Source organism: Chelonia mydas, chromosome 1, assembly GCF_015237465.2.
Source record: "Chelonia mydas isolate rCheMyd1 chromosome 1, rCheMyd1.pri.v2, whole genome shotgun sequence".
Lineage (NCBI taxonomy): Eukaryota > Metazoa > Chordata > Testudines > Cheloniidae > Chelonia > Chelonia mydas.
The window spans coordinates 259,074,763-259,090,603 of record NC_057849.1 but is presented as its reverse complement, the minus strand read 5'-3'; the positions used below and the strand labels follow the sequence as shown (position 1 = coordinate 259,090,603).

The 15,841-nt window shown below is 44.9% G+C and overlaps 1 protein-coding gene across 6 annotated transcripts in view; it reads left to right on the top strand.

Annotated features, from left to right (window-relative positions):
• Positions 1-15,841, top strand: part of TCF20 (transcription factor 20) — a 211,665-nt gene that overhangs the window by 135,104 nt on the left and 60,720 nt on the right. For all 6 annotated transcript variants that reach the window (XM_037883063.2, XM_043544424.1, XM_043544410.1 and 3 more), the window contains one exon: positions 438-6,071. In XM_037883063.2, coding sequence (XP_037738991.1) covers positions 474-6,071 — 5,598 coding nt within the window. In that variant the 5' untranslated portion in view covers positions 438-473. The remainder of the gene's footprint in view (positions 1-437; positions 6,072-15,841) is intronic.

Here is a 15,841-nt window from a genome sequence, read left to right as displayed (position 1 = left end):
CAGACTTCCACAGTTGTAACAAAATACAGTTACTCTACTCTGAGCGTCTCCTGGCCTGTAGGGGCTAATTTAGGGGTGGAAGTCAGCATTACTGAAATAGGAATCATTCTCCCACTTGAACTAGTTTAGTGAAACATTTAGTCTTTCTGGGGGAATTAACACAATTGCTGACCATTGGGAGGAGCCTTTATAAAATGCATTAACGTTGGAATGCTGCTATAACTGGATAGGGAATGATGAACACCTTTTGACTTCTGAGCACAATGGGAATCCTATTTCCTCCGTTACCAGGGTGGCTAAGGTGGTAAGCATTGATAGAGCTGCATGGTAGGAGAGGTGTAAAATTTGAATTACTGCTAAATACTATAGTTTAATTTTACTGATGATATGACTGGGAGAAGTGAATTTTCTAACTTTTTTCCTTTTTTTTTTCCCAGGAGGGCTTTCGAGGGGTCATTCTGGTGCTGAACAGCATGCAGTCCTTTCGGGAGCAAAGCAGTTACCACGGAAACCAGCAGAGCTACCCACAGGAAGTGCACGGGGCATCCCGCCTAGAAGAATTTAGCTCCCGCCAGCAGGCCCAGATGTTCCAGAGCTTTGGAGGAAGTGCTGGCAGTGGGCGCCGGGGAGCAACAGGAGCATCTGCAGCAATGGCTGGTGAGAGCTCTGGGCACCAGAGCTACCAAGGTTTCAGAAAAGAAGCAGGAGAGTTTTACTACATGCCCTCCAACAAGGATGCAGTGGCAGCAGGTGGGCAGCCTCAGCGCAGGCCGTCTGGACCAGTGCAGAGCTACGGGCCACCCCAAGGAAGCAACTTTGGGAGCCAGTATGGGAGCGAGGGACATGTGGGCCAGTTCCAAACACAGCATTCAGCCCTTGGGGGTGTATCTCACTATCAGCAGGATTTTACTGGTCCTTTCTCTCCAGGGAGTGCCCAGTATCAGCAGCAGGCTTCCAGCCAGCAGCAGCAGGTGCAGCAGCTGAGACAGCAGCTCTATCAATCCCATCAGCCTTTACCACAGGCATCCAGTCAGCCTGCGTCTAGCGCCTCCCACTTGCAGCCAATGCAGCGTCCATCTGCCCTGCCTTCCTCTGCTTCTGGGTACCAGTTACGAGTGGGTCAATTCAGCCAACACTATCAACCTCCTGCTTCTTCCTCTTCCTCTTTCCCCTCCCCACAGCGTTTTGGGCAGTCTGGGCAGAGCTATGATGGCAGTTACAGTGTGAATTCTGGTTCACAGTATGAAAGCCATGCTGTAGGTTCTAATTCACAGGGATATGGGACTCAATCTAATTACAGCTTTCAGACTCAGCCAATAAAAAGTTTTGAGCAGTCTAAGTTGCCCCAGGGTGGGCAGCAGGGGCAGCAGCAACAGCACCCCTCACAGCATGTAATGCAGTACTCAAATGCTGCCACCAAGCTTTCTCTTCAAAGTCAAGTGGGACAGTACAGCCAAGCTGAAGTCCCTGTGAGATCACCCATGCAGTTCCATCAGAACTTCAGTCCTATATCCAACCCATCTCCAGCTGCCTCGGTGGTCCAGTCTCCAAGCTGCAGCTCTACTCCATCTCCTCTCATGCCGAGTGGGGAAAACCTCCAGTGTGGGCAAGGCAATATGTCAATAGGCTCTAGAAATCGAATTTTACAGATGATGCCTCAGCTTAGCCCAACACCATCCATGATGCCAAGCCCCAATGCTCATGGTGGAGGATTCAAGGGATTTGGGCTGGAAGGACTTCAGGAGAAGAGACTTACAGATCCAGGGTTGAGCAGCCTAAGTGCTTTAAGCTCTCAAGTGGCCAACCTTCCTAACACAGTCCAGCACATGTTACTTTCAGATGCCTTGGCACCTCAGAAAAAAAGTTCCAAAAGGTCATCATCGTCTAAAAAAGCTGACAGTTGCACCAACTCAGAAGGTTCCTCCCAGGCAGAGGAGCAGCTTAAGTCTCCCCTGGCAGAATCCCTCGATGGCGGCTGCTCTAGCAGTTCAGAGGACCATGGAGAGAGGGTGAGACAGCTGAGTGGCCAGAGCACTAGCTCTGACACTACCTACAATCGGGGTAACTTAGAGAGATCCAACTCATCACCAGCACAAGGCTCTCAGAACGAGCCAGCCAAACTCAGTACCAGCCCTACAGTTAGGGAAGATATGGGTTCCCCGGGTGAAAAGGAAGTCCTGATAGCAGTGGAGGCCACCCCAAAGGTGAACGAAAAGACAGTTGGGGTGATAGTCTCTCGGGAGGCCATGACAGGCCGAGTAGAAAAATCAGGTGGGCAGGATAAACCTTCACAAGACGATGCTCCCCCGGCTACCCAAGCGCCTCCTGGTGCCAGTGGAATGAAAGAAACTGGGCAGGCGTTACCACAGTCAGAGCCTCCAGGAGGGAGCAAAGGGAGTAAGAGTGGGGATAACAATACTAACCACAATGGAGAGGGAAACAGCCAACCTGGCCATGCAATCATTGGCTCAAGTTTTCCTGGCAGAACAGAACCTTCCAAATCACCTGGCAGTTTGAGGTACAGCTATAAAGACAACCTTGGGGCTGGCATGCAGAGAAATATTGGTGGCTTTCCTCAGTATCCTTCAGGTCAAGAAAAAGGGGATTTTCCAGGGCACAGTGAGCGAAAAGGCAGGAATGAGAAGTTTCCCAGTCTTCTGCAGGAGGTCTTGCAGGGTTATCACCACCATCCAGACAGAAGATATGCTAGGAATGCACAAGAACATCCAGGCATGGCTGGAAGCCTGGAAGGAGCCATGAGGCCCAACATTCTAATTAGTCAAACCAATGAATTAACCAATAGGAGCCTCCTAAATAAAAGCATAGGGTCTCTCCTGGAAAGTCCTCACTGGGGCCCCTGGGATAGGAAATCAAGTGGCACAGCTCCTGAGATAAAACAGATCAATCTGGCTGACTATCCTATCCCTAGAAAGTTTGAGATAGAGTCACAGTCTTCAGCCCATGAAGGGGGAACACTCTCAGAAAGAAGATCAGTGATCTGTGACATATCTCCATTAAGGCAGCTTGTCAGAGATCCTGGGCCTCACCCAATGAGCCACATAGGTGCTGAGGCCAGAAGTGGGAGGAGTGAACGTCTCACTCCTGGTTTAGGCCAGTCAGTCATCCTCCCTGGTGGCCTGGTGTCCATGGAAACAAAGCTGAAGTCTCATAGCGGGCAAATAAAAGAGGAAGATTTTGAACAGGCCAAGACCTCAGCCAATCTCAACAATAAAAAATCAGGAGACCATTGTCATCCTGCCAATGTCAAGCATGAGTCTTTCCGAGGCAATGCCAGCCCTGGAGCTGCAGCCCCTGATTCTACTCCAGACTACATCTCCCAGCAGGACAGCAGATCAACACAGCTAAGACGAGCACCTGGAAGAATGGGAAGCAGCAGAGAGGGCATGAGGGGTAAATCACCTTCTCAGTATCAGGATCTGGCTGACAAACTGAAGATGTCACCAGGCAGGAGCAGAGGCCCAGGAACAGACCTCCACCACATGAATCCACACATGACACTGTCTGAGAGGGTCAGCAGGGGTTCTTTGCATTCTCCCTTTCCCCAGAACTCTGAAGGCTCATCTTTGGCTTCAGCATATCACACAAACACTAGGTCTCATGCTTTTGGTGACCCTAACCAAAGTTTGAATTCCCAGTATCATTACAAAAGGCAGATATATCACCAGCAGCAAGAAGAATACAAAGATTGGAGCAGTTCTGCACAGGGTGTGATTGCTGCAGCTCAGCACAGGCAGGAAGGGGCAAGGAAGAGTCCAAGACAACAGCAGTTCCTTGAGAGAGTAAGGAGTCCCTTGAAAAATGACAAGGAAGCAATGATGTACATCCAGGCTAGCTCTTACCATGATACTGGAAGCCAAGAAGCTGGGCGCTGTCTCATGGGGAGTGATGGTACACAAAATAAATGCACCGAATTAAAACATGGTGGCCAGAAGATGCAGCAACAGGAATCTGGTTGGGATCTCTCCCGGCAGATCTCTCCTGCCAAGAACAGTGGGCCTCTAGGAGCGACCAATCAGAAAAGGTTTTGCTCTCAAGATAGTGATGGGCATAGGCGGGAGGAATCTGCAGATTTGCCCAAACCTAGTAATGCGATGCTGAGGCTCCCTAGCCAAGAAGACCAGTCTCCTCAAAACCCCTTAATTATGAGGAGGAGGGTCCGTTCTTTCATTTCTCCTATTCCCAGCAAAAGACAGTCACAGGATATGAAGAACAGTGGCACAGAAGATAAAGGGCGACTGCTTCCCCCCTCAAAGGAAGGAGCTGACAAAGCATTTAACTCCTATGCACACTCATCTCTAAGCCAAGATGCTGGCAAGCCACTCCCAAAGGGAGACTCCTCCAAGGATCTCCAAAGTCCTGACAACAGGAATTGCCCTGCTGTTTCCCTCACAAGCCCAGCTAAGACCAAAATATTGCCCCCACGGAAGGGGCGGGGATTGAAACTGGAAGCTATTGTTCAAAAGATTACATCCCCCAACATCAGGAGAAGTGTTTCCTCCAACAGTGCTGAAACTGGTGCAGATGCAGTCACCCTTGATGACATCCTGTCCCTCAAATGTGGACCACCTGAAGGTGGGAGTTTGGTAAGTCATGGACCAGAGACAGAAAAGAGAAAAGGGGAGACTGTGTCAGATCCAGTGGGGCAAGTGAGCCAGGAATTGACTAGTGAAACATCTCTGCCAAGATCTTCAGAAGAGTGGCACAGCAGTGGGGATGACAAAATCAAGAAGGAGACACCTGAAGTTGCTAGTGTCAGTAAAGAGGTATCTGGGGCCAATGTGGCCACACCACCTTCACAGAAGTCTGGTAGTCAAGGACGATCAGATGGATCCTTAAGTGGAGCTGGAACTCTGATGTTTCCTGATGCAAAAACAGTTTCTCCTTCCAGTGTGTTGACTTCTGAACCAAACCCAAAGTCTGAAGAAAAAGATGGAGATGTGACAAATATTTCACCTAAGCCAGATGGCTTCCCTCCAAAGGGATACTTCCCCTCTGGAAAGAAAAAGGGGAGGCCTATTGGTAGCGTAAACAAGCAGAAGAAGCAGCAGCAGCAGCCACCACCTCCTCCTCCACCACCAGTGCCACTACCACCACAGCCATCAGAAGGGACAAGAGGTGGAGAGCCAAAACCTAAGAGACAGAGGAGGGAGAGGAGGAAACCTGCAGCACAACCACGAAAGAGGAAAACTAGACGGGCCGCTCCAATTGTGGAACCTCAAGAACCAGAGATCAAGCTGAAGTATGCTACCCAGTCGCTTGATAAAACTGACACCAAGAACAAGTCCTTTTTCCCATACATTCATGTGGTAAACAAGTGTGAGATAGGCGCTGTGTGCACAATCATCAATGCAGAGGAAGAGGAGCAGAACAAGTTGGTGAGAGGCCGAAAGGGACAAAGGTCACTGACACCCCCTCCTAGCAACACTGAGAGCAAAGTTCTGCCCACCTCAACTTTCATGCTGCAGGGCCCGGTGATAACAGAGTCTTCTGTCTTGGGGCATCTGGTTTGCTGCCTGTGTGGCAAGTGGGCCAGTTACCGCAACATGGGAGACCTCTTTGGGCCTTTCTATCCCCAGGATTATGCAGCTACGCTGCCCAAAAACCCACCTCCCAAGAGGGCCTCAGAAATGCAAAGCAAGGTCAAGGTACGACACAAAAGTGCTTCTAATGGCTCCAAGACTGATACAGAAGAGGAAGAAGAACAGCAACAACAGAAAGAACAGAGAAGCCTGGCTGCCCACCCCCGCTTTAAGAGGCGGCATCGCTCTGAGGACTGTGGTGGGGCCTCTCGGTCACTTTCAAGGGGAGCTGCTTGTAAGAAAGCAACCACTGAGGGTGGCAGTGGCAGTGAAAAGACTCCCTTGGACTTAAAAGCCCCTGTGCCCACTTCAGAAGGTGGCCCTGAGCTGGAGTTACAAATTCCTGAACTACCTCTTGACAGCAATGAATTTTGGGTCCACGAGGGTTGTATTCTCTGGGCCAATGGAATCTACCTGGTCTGTGGCAGGCTCTATGGGCTGCAGGAAGCTGTGGAAATAGCAAGAGAGATGGTGAGTGCCAAAATTTATTATGTATTGATGGATGAAACATTTTTTCTTTTGCAATCATATAATTTTTCTCTCCCCTGTAATATGCTTTTTTCTTTCTGCTATACCTCAAGCATCCATATTTCCTCTCTATATAAATCTTCAGTAGTTCCCTTTTGATGGAGGGTAAAAATCCTACCTTAAGTCACCTAGTGAAATTTAGTTTGAGCTGAGATTTTTAAAGCCACCTGGAGGATTTGGATGCTCAGTACCTATTAATTTTAATGATAATTAGTTGTCTAAGGGATTTGTATATCCATGAAGATGTCAGCCTTGTTCTTTATCCAGTTTCTATTAAATACTGGTATATATCCTATAACCACAAAACTGTAGGTGGCCTTTGTAGTACGGAGGCCATCTAGACTAGCTAGTGGTGCTGCAAGCCTGGATCAAGGTGTATTGTGTGTATTGATGAGCTTCGAATAGAGTACTGTCTAGTCCTTATTGGCCAGAAAGATAGTTGTCAGGATGTGAGGTCTTGGGGATATCTATATAGATTCCCAGGCCAGAAGGAGCCACTGGGATCATCTTGCCTGATTTCCTGTGTAACACAGGCCGTAGATCTTCCCTGAAATAATTCCGAAAGTATATCTTTTTAGAAAAACATCCAATCTTGATTTAAAATCTGCAAGTAATGGAGAATCCACCAAGAACCCGAATAAACTGTTCCAGTGGTTAATTACTCTCACCGTTAAAAACTTATGCCTTATTGCCAGTCTGAATTTGTCTGTCTTCAACTTCCAGCCACTGGATTGTGTAATAGCTTTCTCTGCTACATCGAAGAGCATGTTATTAAATAACTGTTCCCCAGGTAGGTACTTAAGGACTATAATCAAGTCACCCCATAACCTTTTCTTTCTTAAGCTAAACAGATTACAGGGCATGTTTACATCTTTACAGGGCATGTTTTCTAATCCTTTAATCATTCTTGTGGTTCTTCTCTGAACCCTCTTCAATTTATCAACATCCTTCTTGAATTGTGAACACCAGAACTGGACACAGTATTCCGGAAGCGGTTGTACCACTTCCAAATACAGAGGTGAAATAACCTTTCTACTCCTAATCATGATTCCTCTTTTTATGCATCTGAGGATTACAGTAGCCCTTTTAGCCACAGCATTGTACTTGGAGCTCATGTTCATCTGATTATCCACCCCGACCCCCAGTTCTTTTTCAGAGTCACTGCTTCCCTCAGTATTCCTCCATCCTGTAAGTGTGGCCTGCATTCTTTGCTCCTAGATGTATACATTTACGTTTAGCTATATTAAAACACGCATTGTTTTGCTTGCACCCAGTTTACCAAGCAATCAAGATCACTGTGAATCAGTGACCTGTCCCCTTCATCATTTAACACCCCCCTCTCCAATTTTGCATCATCTGCAAACTATCATTGATGATTTTGTTTTCTTCCAAGTCATTGATACAAATGTTAAATAGCGTAGGGCCAAGAACCAATCCCTGCAGGACTTCATTAGAAACACATCTGCTTGATGATGATTCCTCAATTACATTTAGAGACGTATCAGCCAGTTTTTAATCCATTTAGTGTGTGTCATGTTAATTTTATATCATTCTAATTTTTAATCAAAATGTTATGTGGTACCAAGTTAAATGCCTTACAGAAGTCTAAATATATTACGTCAATACTATTACCTTTATCAACCAAACTTGTAATCTCATCTAAAAAGGGTATCAAGTTAGTTCGGCAGGATCTATTTTCCATAAACCCTTGTTGAGTGGCGTTAATTATATTAGTTTCCTTTAATTCTTTATTAATAGAGTACCATATTATCCACTTCATTATTTTGCCTGGAATAGATGTTAGACAGACAGTCCTATAATTACCTTGGTCATCCCATTTACCCTTTATAATATTGGCACAACATTAGCTTTCTTCCATTCTTCTGGAATTTACTGGTGCTCTAAGATTTATTGAAAATCAACGTTAACAGTCCAGGAGCTCCTCAGTCAGTTCTTTTAAAACTTTTGGATGCAAGTTATGGACCTGCTGACTTTAAAAATGTCTACCTTTTTAGTAGCTGCTATTTCACATCCATCTGAGATACTGGTAGAATTGAAAGAGTATTCTCATCTAATTTTGAGACTCTGTCATCTGTTTTTTTCCAAATACAGAACAGAAATACTTATTGAACACTTCTGCCTTTTCTGCATTATTATTAATAATTCTACTGTTTCCATCTAGCAATGGACCAATGCCATTGTCAGGATTCTTTTTGTTCCTAATATTCTTAAAAACTCCTCCTTATTGTCCTGAACTCTGCTCACTATAGGTTTCTCTTTGTGGTCCTTTGCTTCCCTTAACAATTGTCTACAATTCCTAATTTGTGATTTATATTCATTACTATCAACTTCCCTTTCTGCCATTTGTCGTGTTTTTTTTTTTTTTTTAATAGCTGCCTTCCCTTCCCCTCTAAACCAGGGCAGAGTTTTAATCAGCATGGGCTTCCTCCATTGTGGCTTGTTGGGCATCTAGTAAATTCTCAGTTATTCACATTTTTCTGAGTTGGTTCTTCCTCCCAGCTGCTTTAGCTCATAATTGTTTTCATCTTTGTGAAATCAACCCTTTTAAAATACCCAAGTGTGCATGTATATGTGTGCGCATGTGTGTGTGTGTATGTATGTGTGTATGTATGTATATATATTACTGGTTTGGACTTCATTCTGCTTGCGCAATATAAATGTCAAGTACCTAAACTGCCATTAATTTTTAGTTTTGCGATCAGCTCCTCTTGAGGAGGTCTAATATAGAATTCCCCCATGTTGGTTGCAACACTTTTTGAGTTAGGAAATTGTCATCTAGAATATTTTGAGTTCCAAGGATGTCTTAGTACTGACAGCATGAGATATCCAGCATGTCACTCAAATTGAAGTCCCTCATGATCCTGCAGCTTTTTTTCCCTACGTATTTATCGGTAGGTGCATAAAGTGCTGGTCATTCTGTTCCCTAGAGTGATTTGGTGGTATGCAGCTGGAGCAGACACCAACATTAAACCCGCAGTTTGTGCTTTATCTGTTAGGATGCTGAACCATAGGCATTCAAGGTCATTTTCTTTTGAGTTATCAGTGACTCGGAAACAGGTAATGTCCATTTTGATATAAAGTGCCACTTCCCATCCCCTTTTGCCCACTCAGTCATTCCTAAGTAGGTTATAACAATTGATTTTCAACATTCCAATTGTGTGACTCATCCCACCAGCTTTCAGTAATACCAGCTATATTGAATTTATGCTCAGAACTGAGCAATTCTAATTCATCTTGTTTGTTACCCAGGCTCCTAGTATTGGTGTATAGACAATTAAATAATTGCTTATCTTCGTGTCCTTTGGATCCTTAATTAATTTGGTTCTCAGTATCTGGATTCTTTGCTAAATGAGTGCTCAAATCTTTCCTCTTTTTACCCTCCCCTTTTATTAATTTAACGCCTGCCTGACTCTTCTAGCGAGTCTGTCCTTGAGGAGATTGGTTTCCCTTATACTGAGGTGGAGACCATTCAAACTATGCGGTCTCCTCTGACCACAAAAGGTGGATTCTCTAAGCTTCATTCTCCTCTGTTCTTAACTCTTTTTTGCTTTCTCTCCCATTGTAAGCTCCACCCTGCCATCTTCCAGTCCTGTCTGACTCCCAGCATCCACTCGTTCTGCACCTGTTCTCACACTATGATGGAAGTCTGAGAAATCCCATGACTAGGCTGTCTTCCTCCACTACAGGTTCATTTTCTGCTTTAGTTCTGCCATCATCTTAGCTAAACAACTCTACTTCTTCACCTTAATTCAGTCCCACACCTGCAGTCCCAGCCACCTTTTTGCCACCTTTGTCTTGCTCTTCAAGCCCTCCCCTTCTCCCGCCTTCCCGTATCTCTCTGCATAGGATCTCACTGATTTCTTTTGTGTGTGTGTGTGTGTATTACAAAATACAGTGTGACTTCCCCCTCACAGCTCTTCTGCCTTCCATACCTACAACTCTCTCTGCTTTGTCACAGACCCAGAAGTTTCTCATCTGTTCTTCTCCTTTTTAACCCCTCCACTTCCTTCAGTGATCTTTTCCTGTCCCATCTCCTGATCTTCCTCTCACTGACTTTCATCCCTCTCCCTTACTCTTCCCTTTTAACACCTGATCTTGGGTCTTCTCCTTCACAATACAAGCATGCTGTAGTCTCTCCCATCTTACAAAATGTACTCTTGATCCCACTTGCATCTCTAGTTACCTTCCCATCATTTCTAAGCTCACCAAACGTGCTCTCCTATAGTTGCTATCTGGAGTTCCTCTTCTCCAGTTATGTCCAAAACCCCTCCCACTGGGCTTCTGCTCCTTGCACTCCACTGAAACTGCTCTTGCGAAAGTTTATAATCTCTTTCTAGCCAAAGCTCAGAACTAGTACTCTGTCATTCTCCTTTACCTGTCAGATGACTTTGATAACATCTACCATGCTCTTTTTCTTAAAATCTTGTCCTCCCTTGGCTTCTGTGATTCTGTCCTCTCCTGGTTCTCCTCCTGCCTCTCTAATTGCTCCTTCAGTGTGACCTTCAGAGGATCCTTTTCATCCCCTTTACAACTTTGTGGGGGCTCCACAGGGCCTGTCCTTGGTCCCTGTGATGGGTTGGACCCCCCCCCACTTCCCCCACAGTCCGAGATGCCACCTGATGTGCTGGGGTCCCACTGATTCCACCCGTTCCACCAGCCTGGGTTTCCTCAACCTATCCTAGCTGTGCCAGGCCCTCCAACCTTCTACAGCGCACACACACAGGTAGGGACACACCCAGCTGCAAATGGACACAGGGACACTATCAGCTCTGTGTGGGAGGAATCAGCTCAGGGATTCACCCCGCAATCACGTGCACACTTCCTTTGGGGAGTAAACGCAAAATAATATTGTATTGTGCTGTATAGAAAGATCTGCACAGTGCAAGCTCATAAAAATTCACACTCTTCCTCAGTGTGGAGAGAGATATGCACAGCTTTTTACCCCCCCCCGCCCCCCAGATATGAATTGCACAAACTGGGTTTTGAAATGAACAAGAAATAAGTTTATTAACCACAGAAGGTAAATTTTAAGTGATTATAAGGGATAGCAAACAGAACAAAGCAGATTACTGAGCAAATAAAATAAAACGCAAACTAAGCTTAATACACTCAAGAAACAGGTTACAAAATGTAATTTCTCACCTTAAATGTTGTTTTAGGTAAGTTGCAGAGTTTCTGTAGCTTAGAGCACCAGTTACTTCTCTTTAAAGACTGGACCCCTGTCTCAGCCTGGACTCAACCCTGCCTTTCCCTTCAGGTGTTTTAGTAGTTTTCGGGCTTGTCTACACTTACATTTTATAGCGCTCTAATTTGCTGGCTCAGGGGTGTGAAAAATCACCCCTCTGAGCTCAGCAAGTCTGAGCACTTCAAAGTGCTAGTGTAGCCATGCTCTCAGCGCTAATCCGCTTGTGGAGGTGGATTACCAGGAGTGCTGGGAGAGCTCTCTCCGAGTGCTCGCGCATGACCACACTCGCACTTCAAAGCGCTGCCGCGGGAGCGTTCCAGCGACAGCGCTTTGAAGTTTCCAGTGTAGCCATGCCCTTGCTTCGTGGGCAGGCAATGGAGGAGAGCCCTGATTGCCTTCCTTCCCAGACTTAAGTAGGATTTACATAAGGTGAGAACCCTTTGTTTCCAGTGGAAAAATACCAGCAGTGACCAAGGTGGTAATCCGTACCAGGTGACGTCAACAGATAACCCTGCAGTGTCAAAGCAACATCCCAGGAAGCTTCTCAGGAGGGTTGGAGATTAGTGTCTTCAAAGTTCTATTGTCCTTCTTAATGGTGCAATCCAGGCTGATTGCCTACTGTCTGGTGGGCATTCCCCCAAATACACACCTAGTTGTAATTGTTACATAGTCAATATTCCTAACTTCAGATACAGAAATGATATAGGCATACAAATTGGATAAACACATTCAGTAGATCGTAACCTTTCCAATGATATCTTACATAGCCCATCTTGCATAAAACATATCTTAGTTATGCCATATTCATATCATAACAATATTTCTATGAAAAATATGGAGTGTAGCATCACAGTCACCATCTCTTTTTTCTCTCTCTCTCTCTCTCTCTACATGTTATCTCTGGGTAATATAATCCACAAACACAACTACTACTTGACAGGTTTCAGAGTAGCAACCGTGTTAGTCTGTATCCGCAAAAAGAAAAGGAGTACTTTGTGGCACCTTAGAGACTAACAAACAATGCATCCGATGAAGTGAGCTGTAGCTCACGAAAGCTTATGCTCAAATAAATTTGTTGGTCTCTAAGGTGCCACAAGTACTCCTTTTCTTTTTACAACTACTACCATCACTATGTTGATGACTTAGAGCTACGTCAGTCTTCTGTCCAGGCTAAAATCTTATTCTGTCTGGCATCTCTTCGTGGATGTCTAGCCATCAGTTCAAGCTCAATGTGGCTAAAACAGAGCTCCTAATTCCCTGCTACTTCCTTTCTCTGTTATTGTCCACCTGGCCCTCAGTTCCGTAACTGGAATGTGATCTTCAACTCAGATCTCTCAGTAGGTCCTCACACTCAGGCTGTCTAAATCTTGCTCATTTCTTCTGCATAACATCTCGAAGATACGACCTTTCCTATTCACAACTAAATCTCTCATCTAGGCTCTCCTTATCTCGCATCTTGACTAGTGAAACATCATTTTCTCTGGCCTTGGCAAATGCATTATTGCCCCATAGATAGGCATTCAGAATGCTGCTGCAAAGATTCTTTTTCTAGCCCATCACTTTGTATCCGTTCATTGGCTCCCTCTTCTCTTTCACGTCAAACAATAAACTGCTCACTTTCAAGGCCTCCTCTTCACAATGTATTCCTCTGCTGCTGCTCATCCCTCATTCACAATAAAAATGTAGACTCCTACATCAGATTGGCCTGTGATTCAAGTCTCCAGTGCCCATTTGTTAAGGTTGTTTTGTTTTGTTTAGTTTTTTTTTTTTTTTTCAAACAAGCACCTTTGTGCTTTCTTCCATGCTGCCCCTCATGCTTAGGAGTTGTTTCCTGTAGACATCTGCAAAGTTACCTCATTATCCTCCTCAAAACCCTCCTCTAAACTCTCTCTTGCTGTGATGCCTGCAAAAAGTATGACAACGGTTGGGCTGCTGGTGTGCTAATACTGCTGCGTATCATGCTGACCAATATTGTCTCATTGTTTCCACGCAGAGTCAGAGTTTAAGGGCAGAAGGCGCCACTAGATCATCTAGTCAAGTGATACTCCGGCCTCAGAGGTTCAGGAGCCAAATTTGCCATTTGCATAACTCAAAAGAACCATGGTAGTATGAATTCATTGTTTCATTCTCTCTCTCCCGATATAGATATTCTCACAGCAAAATGACTGACCAAGTATTAATATTTTATCAACTACAGTTGGTTACTAACATAGTAAAAGCCTCCTGACTGGCTAATAACTTAGATTGGTTAATAATTTAAATCACATAGTGTTTTAAAATAATGTGCTGCTAAGAGCTGAAGGAGACACATTTAAAAAGCCACTTGCAACTCTGGAGCCTTAATCTGTCACTGATGTAGTCTCACCTCCTGTATGTCACAGGCTATCAACACCACCAGCACCTGCACAACCAAAATTAGACCAAAGTATTGCATCCCTCAGGAGACTAGATTTCATGCCACACAGAGAGAATAGGAGGGACCGAGGTGTGCCAGTGCCTGAGGGTCCCTGCACTGGTAGGGAAATCATTAAGTGAGAGGGATCCAGATAATTCTCACAAATGACCTGCATTCATGCTGCAGAGGAAGGCAAAACCCACCTGAGGTCAATGTGACCTGGGAGACAATTCCTTCCTGACCCCACATATGAGCAAGAACCAGCCAGCCAAACACCTGACAGAGAATACTTAGTGCCACGTGAGAGCCCTGGCCCCCTCTGTCCAATATCCTGTCTCCAGCTGTGAATACACCTGATGCTTCAGAGGAAGGAGTTAAAAGAAAAACAACAAAAAAAACCTGACCCCTGCTGGTGACCAGCTGAAACCCTGATGTATGAGCTTCTAGGAACATAAGACATAAACCAGCATTGAGCCTGCTCCTACAATCTCAAGCAACGTAGTCATACAATTGCACTCATAAATTTGTCCATATCTCTCTCAAAACTAATTAAGTTGTTGTCCCCACAACTCCTATTAGGAGATGGTGGCAGCATTTCAACCCTCTAATGGTTAGGAATCTTCTAATTTGCAGCTTGAATTTGTTCATGTCCAGTTTATATTCATTGTGCCAACATTTTCCTTTAGCTTAAATAGCTCTTAACCCTTCCCTGTCTATATCCATCTGTTGTCTCTTGTCTTTATATTCAAATTGTAAGCTCCCAGGGGTAGAGGCAGTCATTTTGTTGTGTGTTTTGTGTGGCATCTAGCACAACGGGGGTCCTGGTCTGTGACTAGCGCTGTTAGATGGTCTAGATAGTACAAATAATAATAATAACTGCCCTTTCCCTTTCAGCACCATTGCAACTACTAGGACAGTAACTTTTTCCTTAGCAGTTTTTTTAACCTGTTGTCCTATTGCAGTAAAATTGTAATGCCAAACTGTTTCAAGGAAGCAGTGCATCCTCTCCCATTCAGTATGGAGAGGATTACACTCAACGTGAAGATTGGAAGGAGAGGATTGAGAAGTGTAGGAGCCACAGGGCGTCCTCAGGCATTGGAAAGGCTCAGTTGAACTAGGCTCTATCTTGCTGCCTGAGGACAGCCTCCTAGCTCAAACAACCGTTATCTTACTTCCTATGCCTGGTGTGTATATTCTTTCACTCTTCCCTACTCTAGCACATTTTCTTTCTCACCTCTGACATGCAGTTCGTTATTCTTATAGTATCAAAGAAGAGAAGAGACAGGTAATAGTAATGGGGGATTCGAGAAATATAGATAGTTGGGTTTGTGATGACTGGGAGAACCTCCCCGTGAATTGCCTGCTGGGTTCAAAGGTTGCGGACCTCTCGAGACATCTAGACAGACTTATGTGCAGTGCTGCAGAGTAGCCAGTGGTAGTGGTATATGTAGGTGACATAGGGAAAGGTAGGAGGGAAGTCTTGGAGGCCAAATTTAAGCTGCTAGGTAAGAGTTTAAAGTCCAGGACCGCCATGGTACCATTCTCTGAAACGCTTCCTGTTCCACATGCAGGGCCAGTTAGACAGGGAGAACTGCAGGGTCTCAATGTGTAGATGAGATGGTGTTTGGAGGAGGGATTCAGATTTATTAGGAACTGGGGAACCTTTGGGGAAATGAGGAGCCTATGCAGGAAGGATGGGCTCCACCTAAACCAAAACAGAACAAGATTGCTGACGTGTAAAATTAAAAGGGTCATGGAGGAGTTCTTAAGCTAAGGGCTGTGGGAAAGCCAACAGGTGCAGAGGAGTGCACCTTTAGGGGAGGTTTTATTAAAAGGGCTACTATATATCCTACTGAAGAGGAAAGGAGAGAAGTAGCGACTGAAGGAAAAACAGTCAAACAAGTCCCATTCAGTTACATCACAATGAATGAAGGCAGATAACTAAATATTGCCAAATTTTAATAGGTCCTTCTATACAAATACAAGAACTCTAAATATGAAGATGGGTGAACTTGAGTGTCTGATATTAAAAAAGGATAGTGATATAATAGGCATCACAAAAACTTGGTGCAATGATGATCAATGGGACACAGTAATATCAGGGTACAAAAT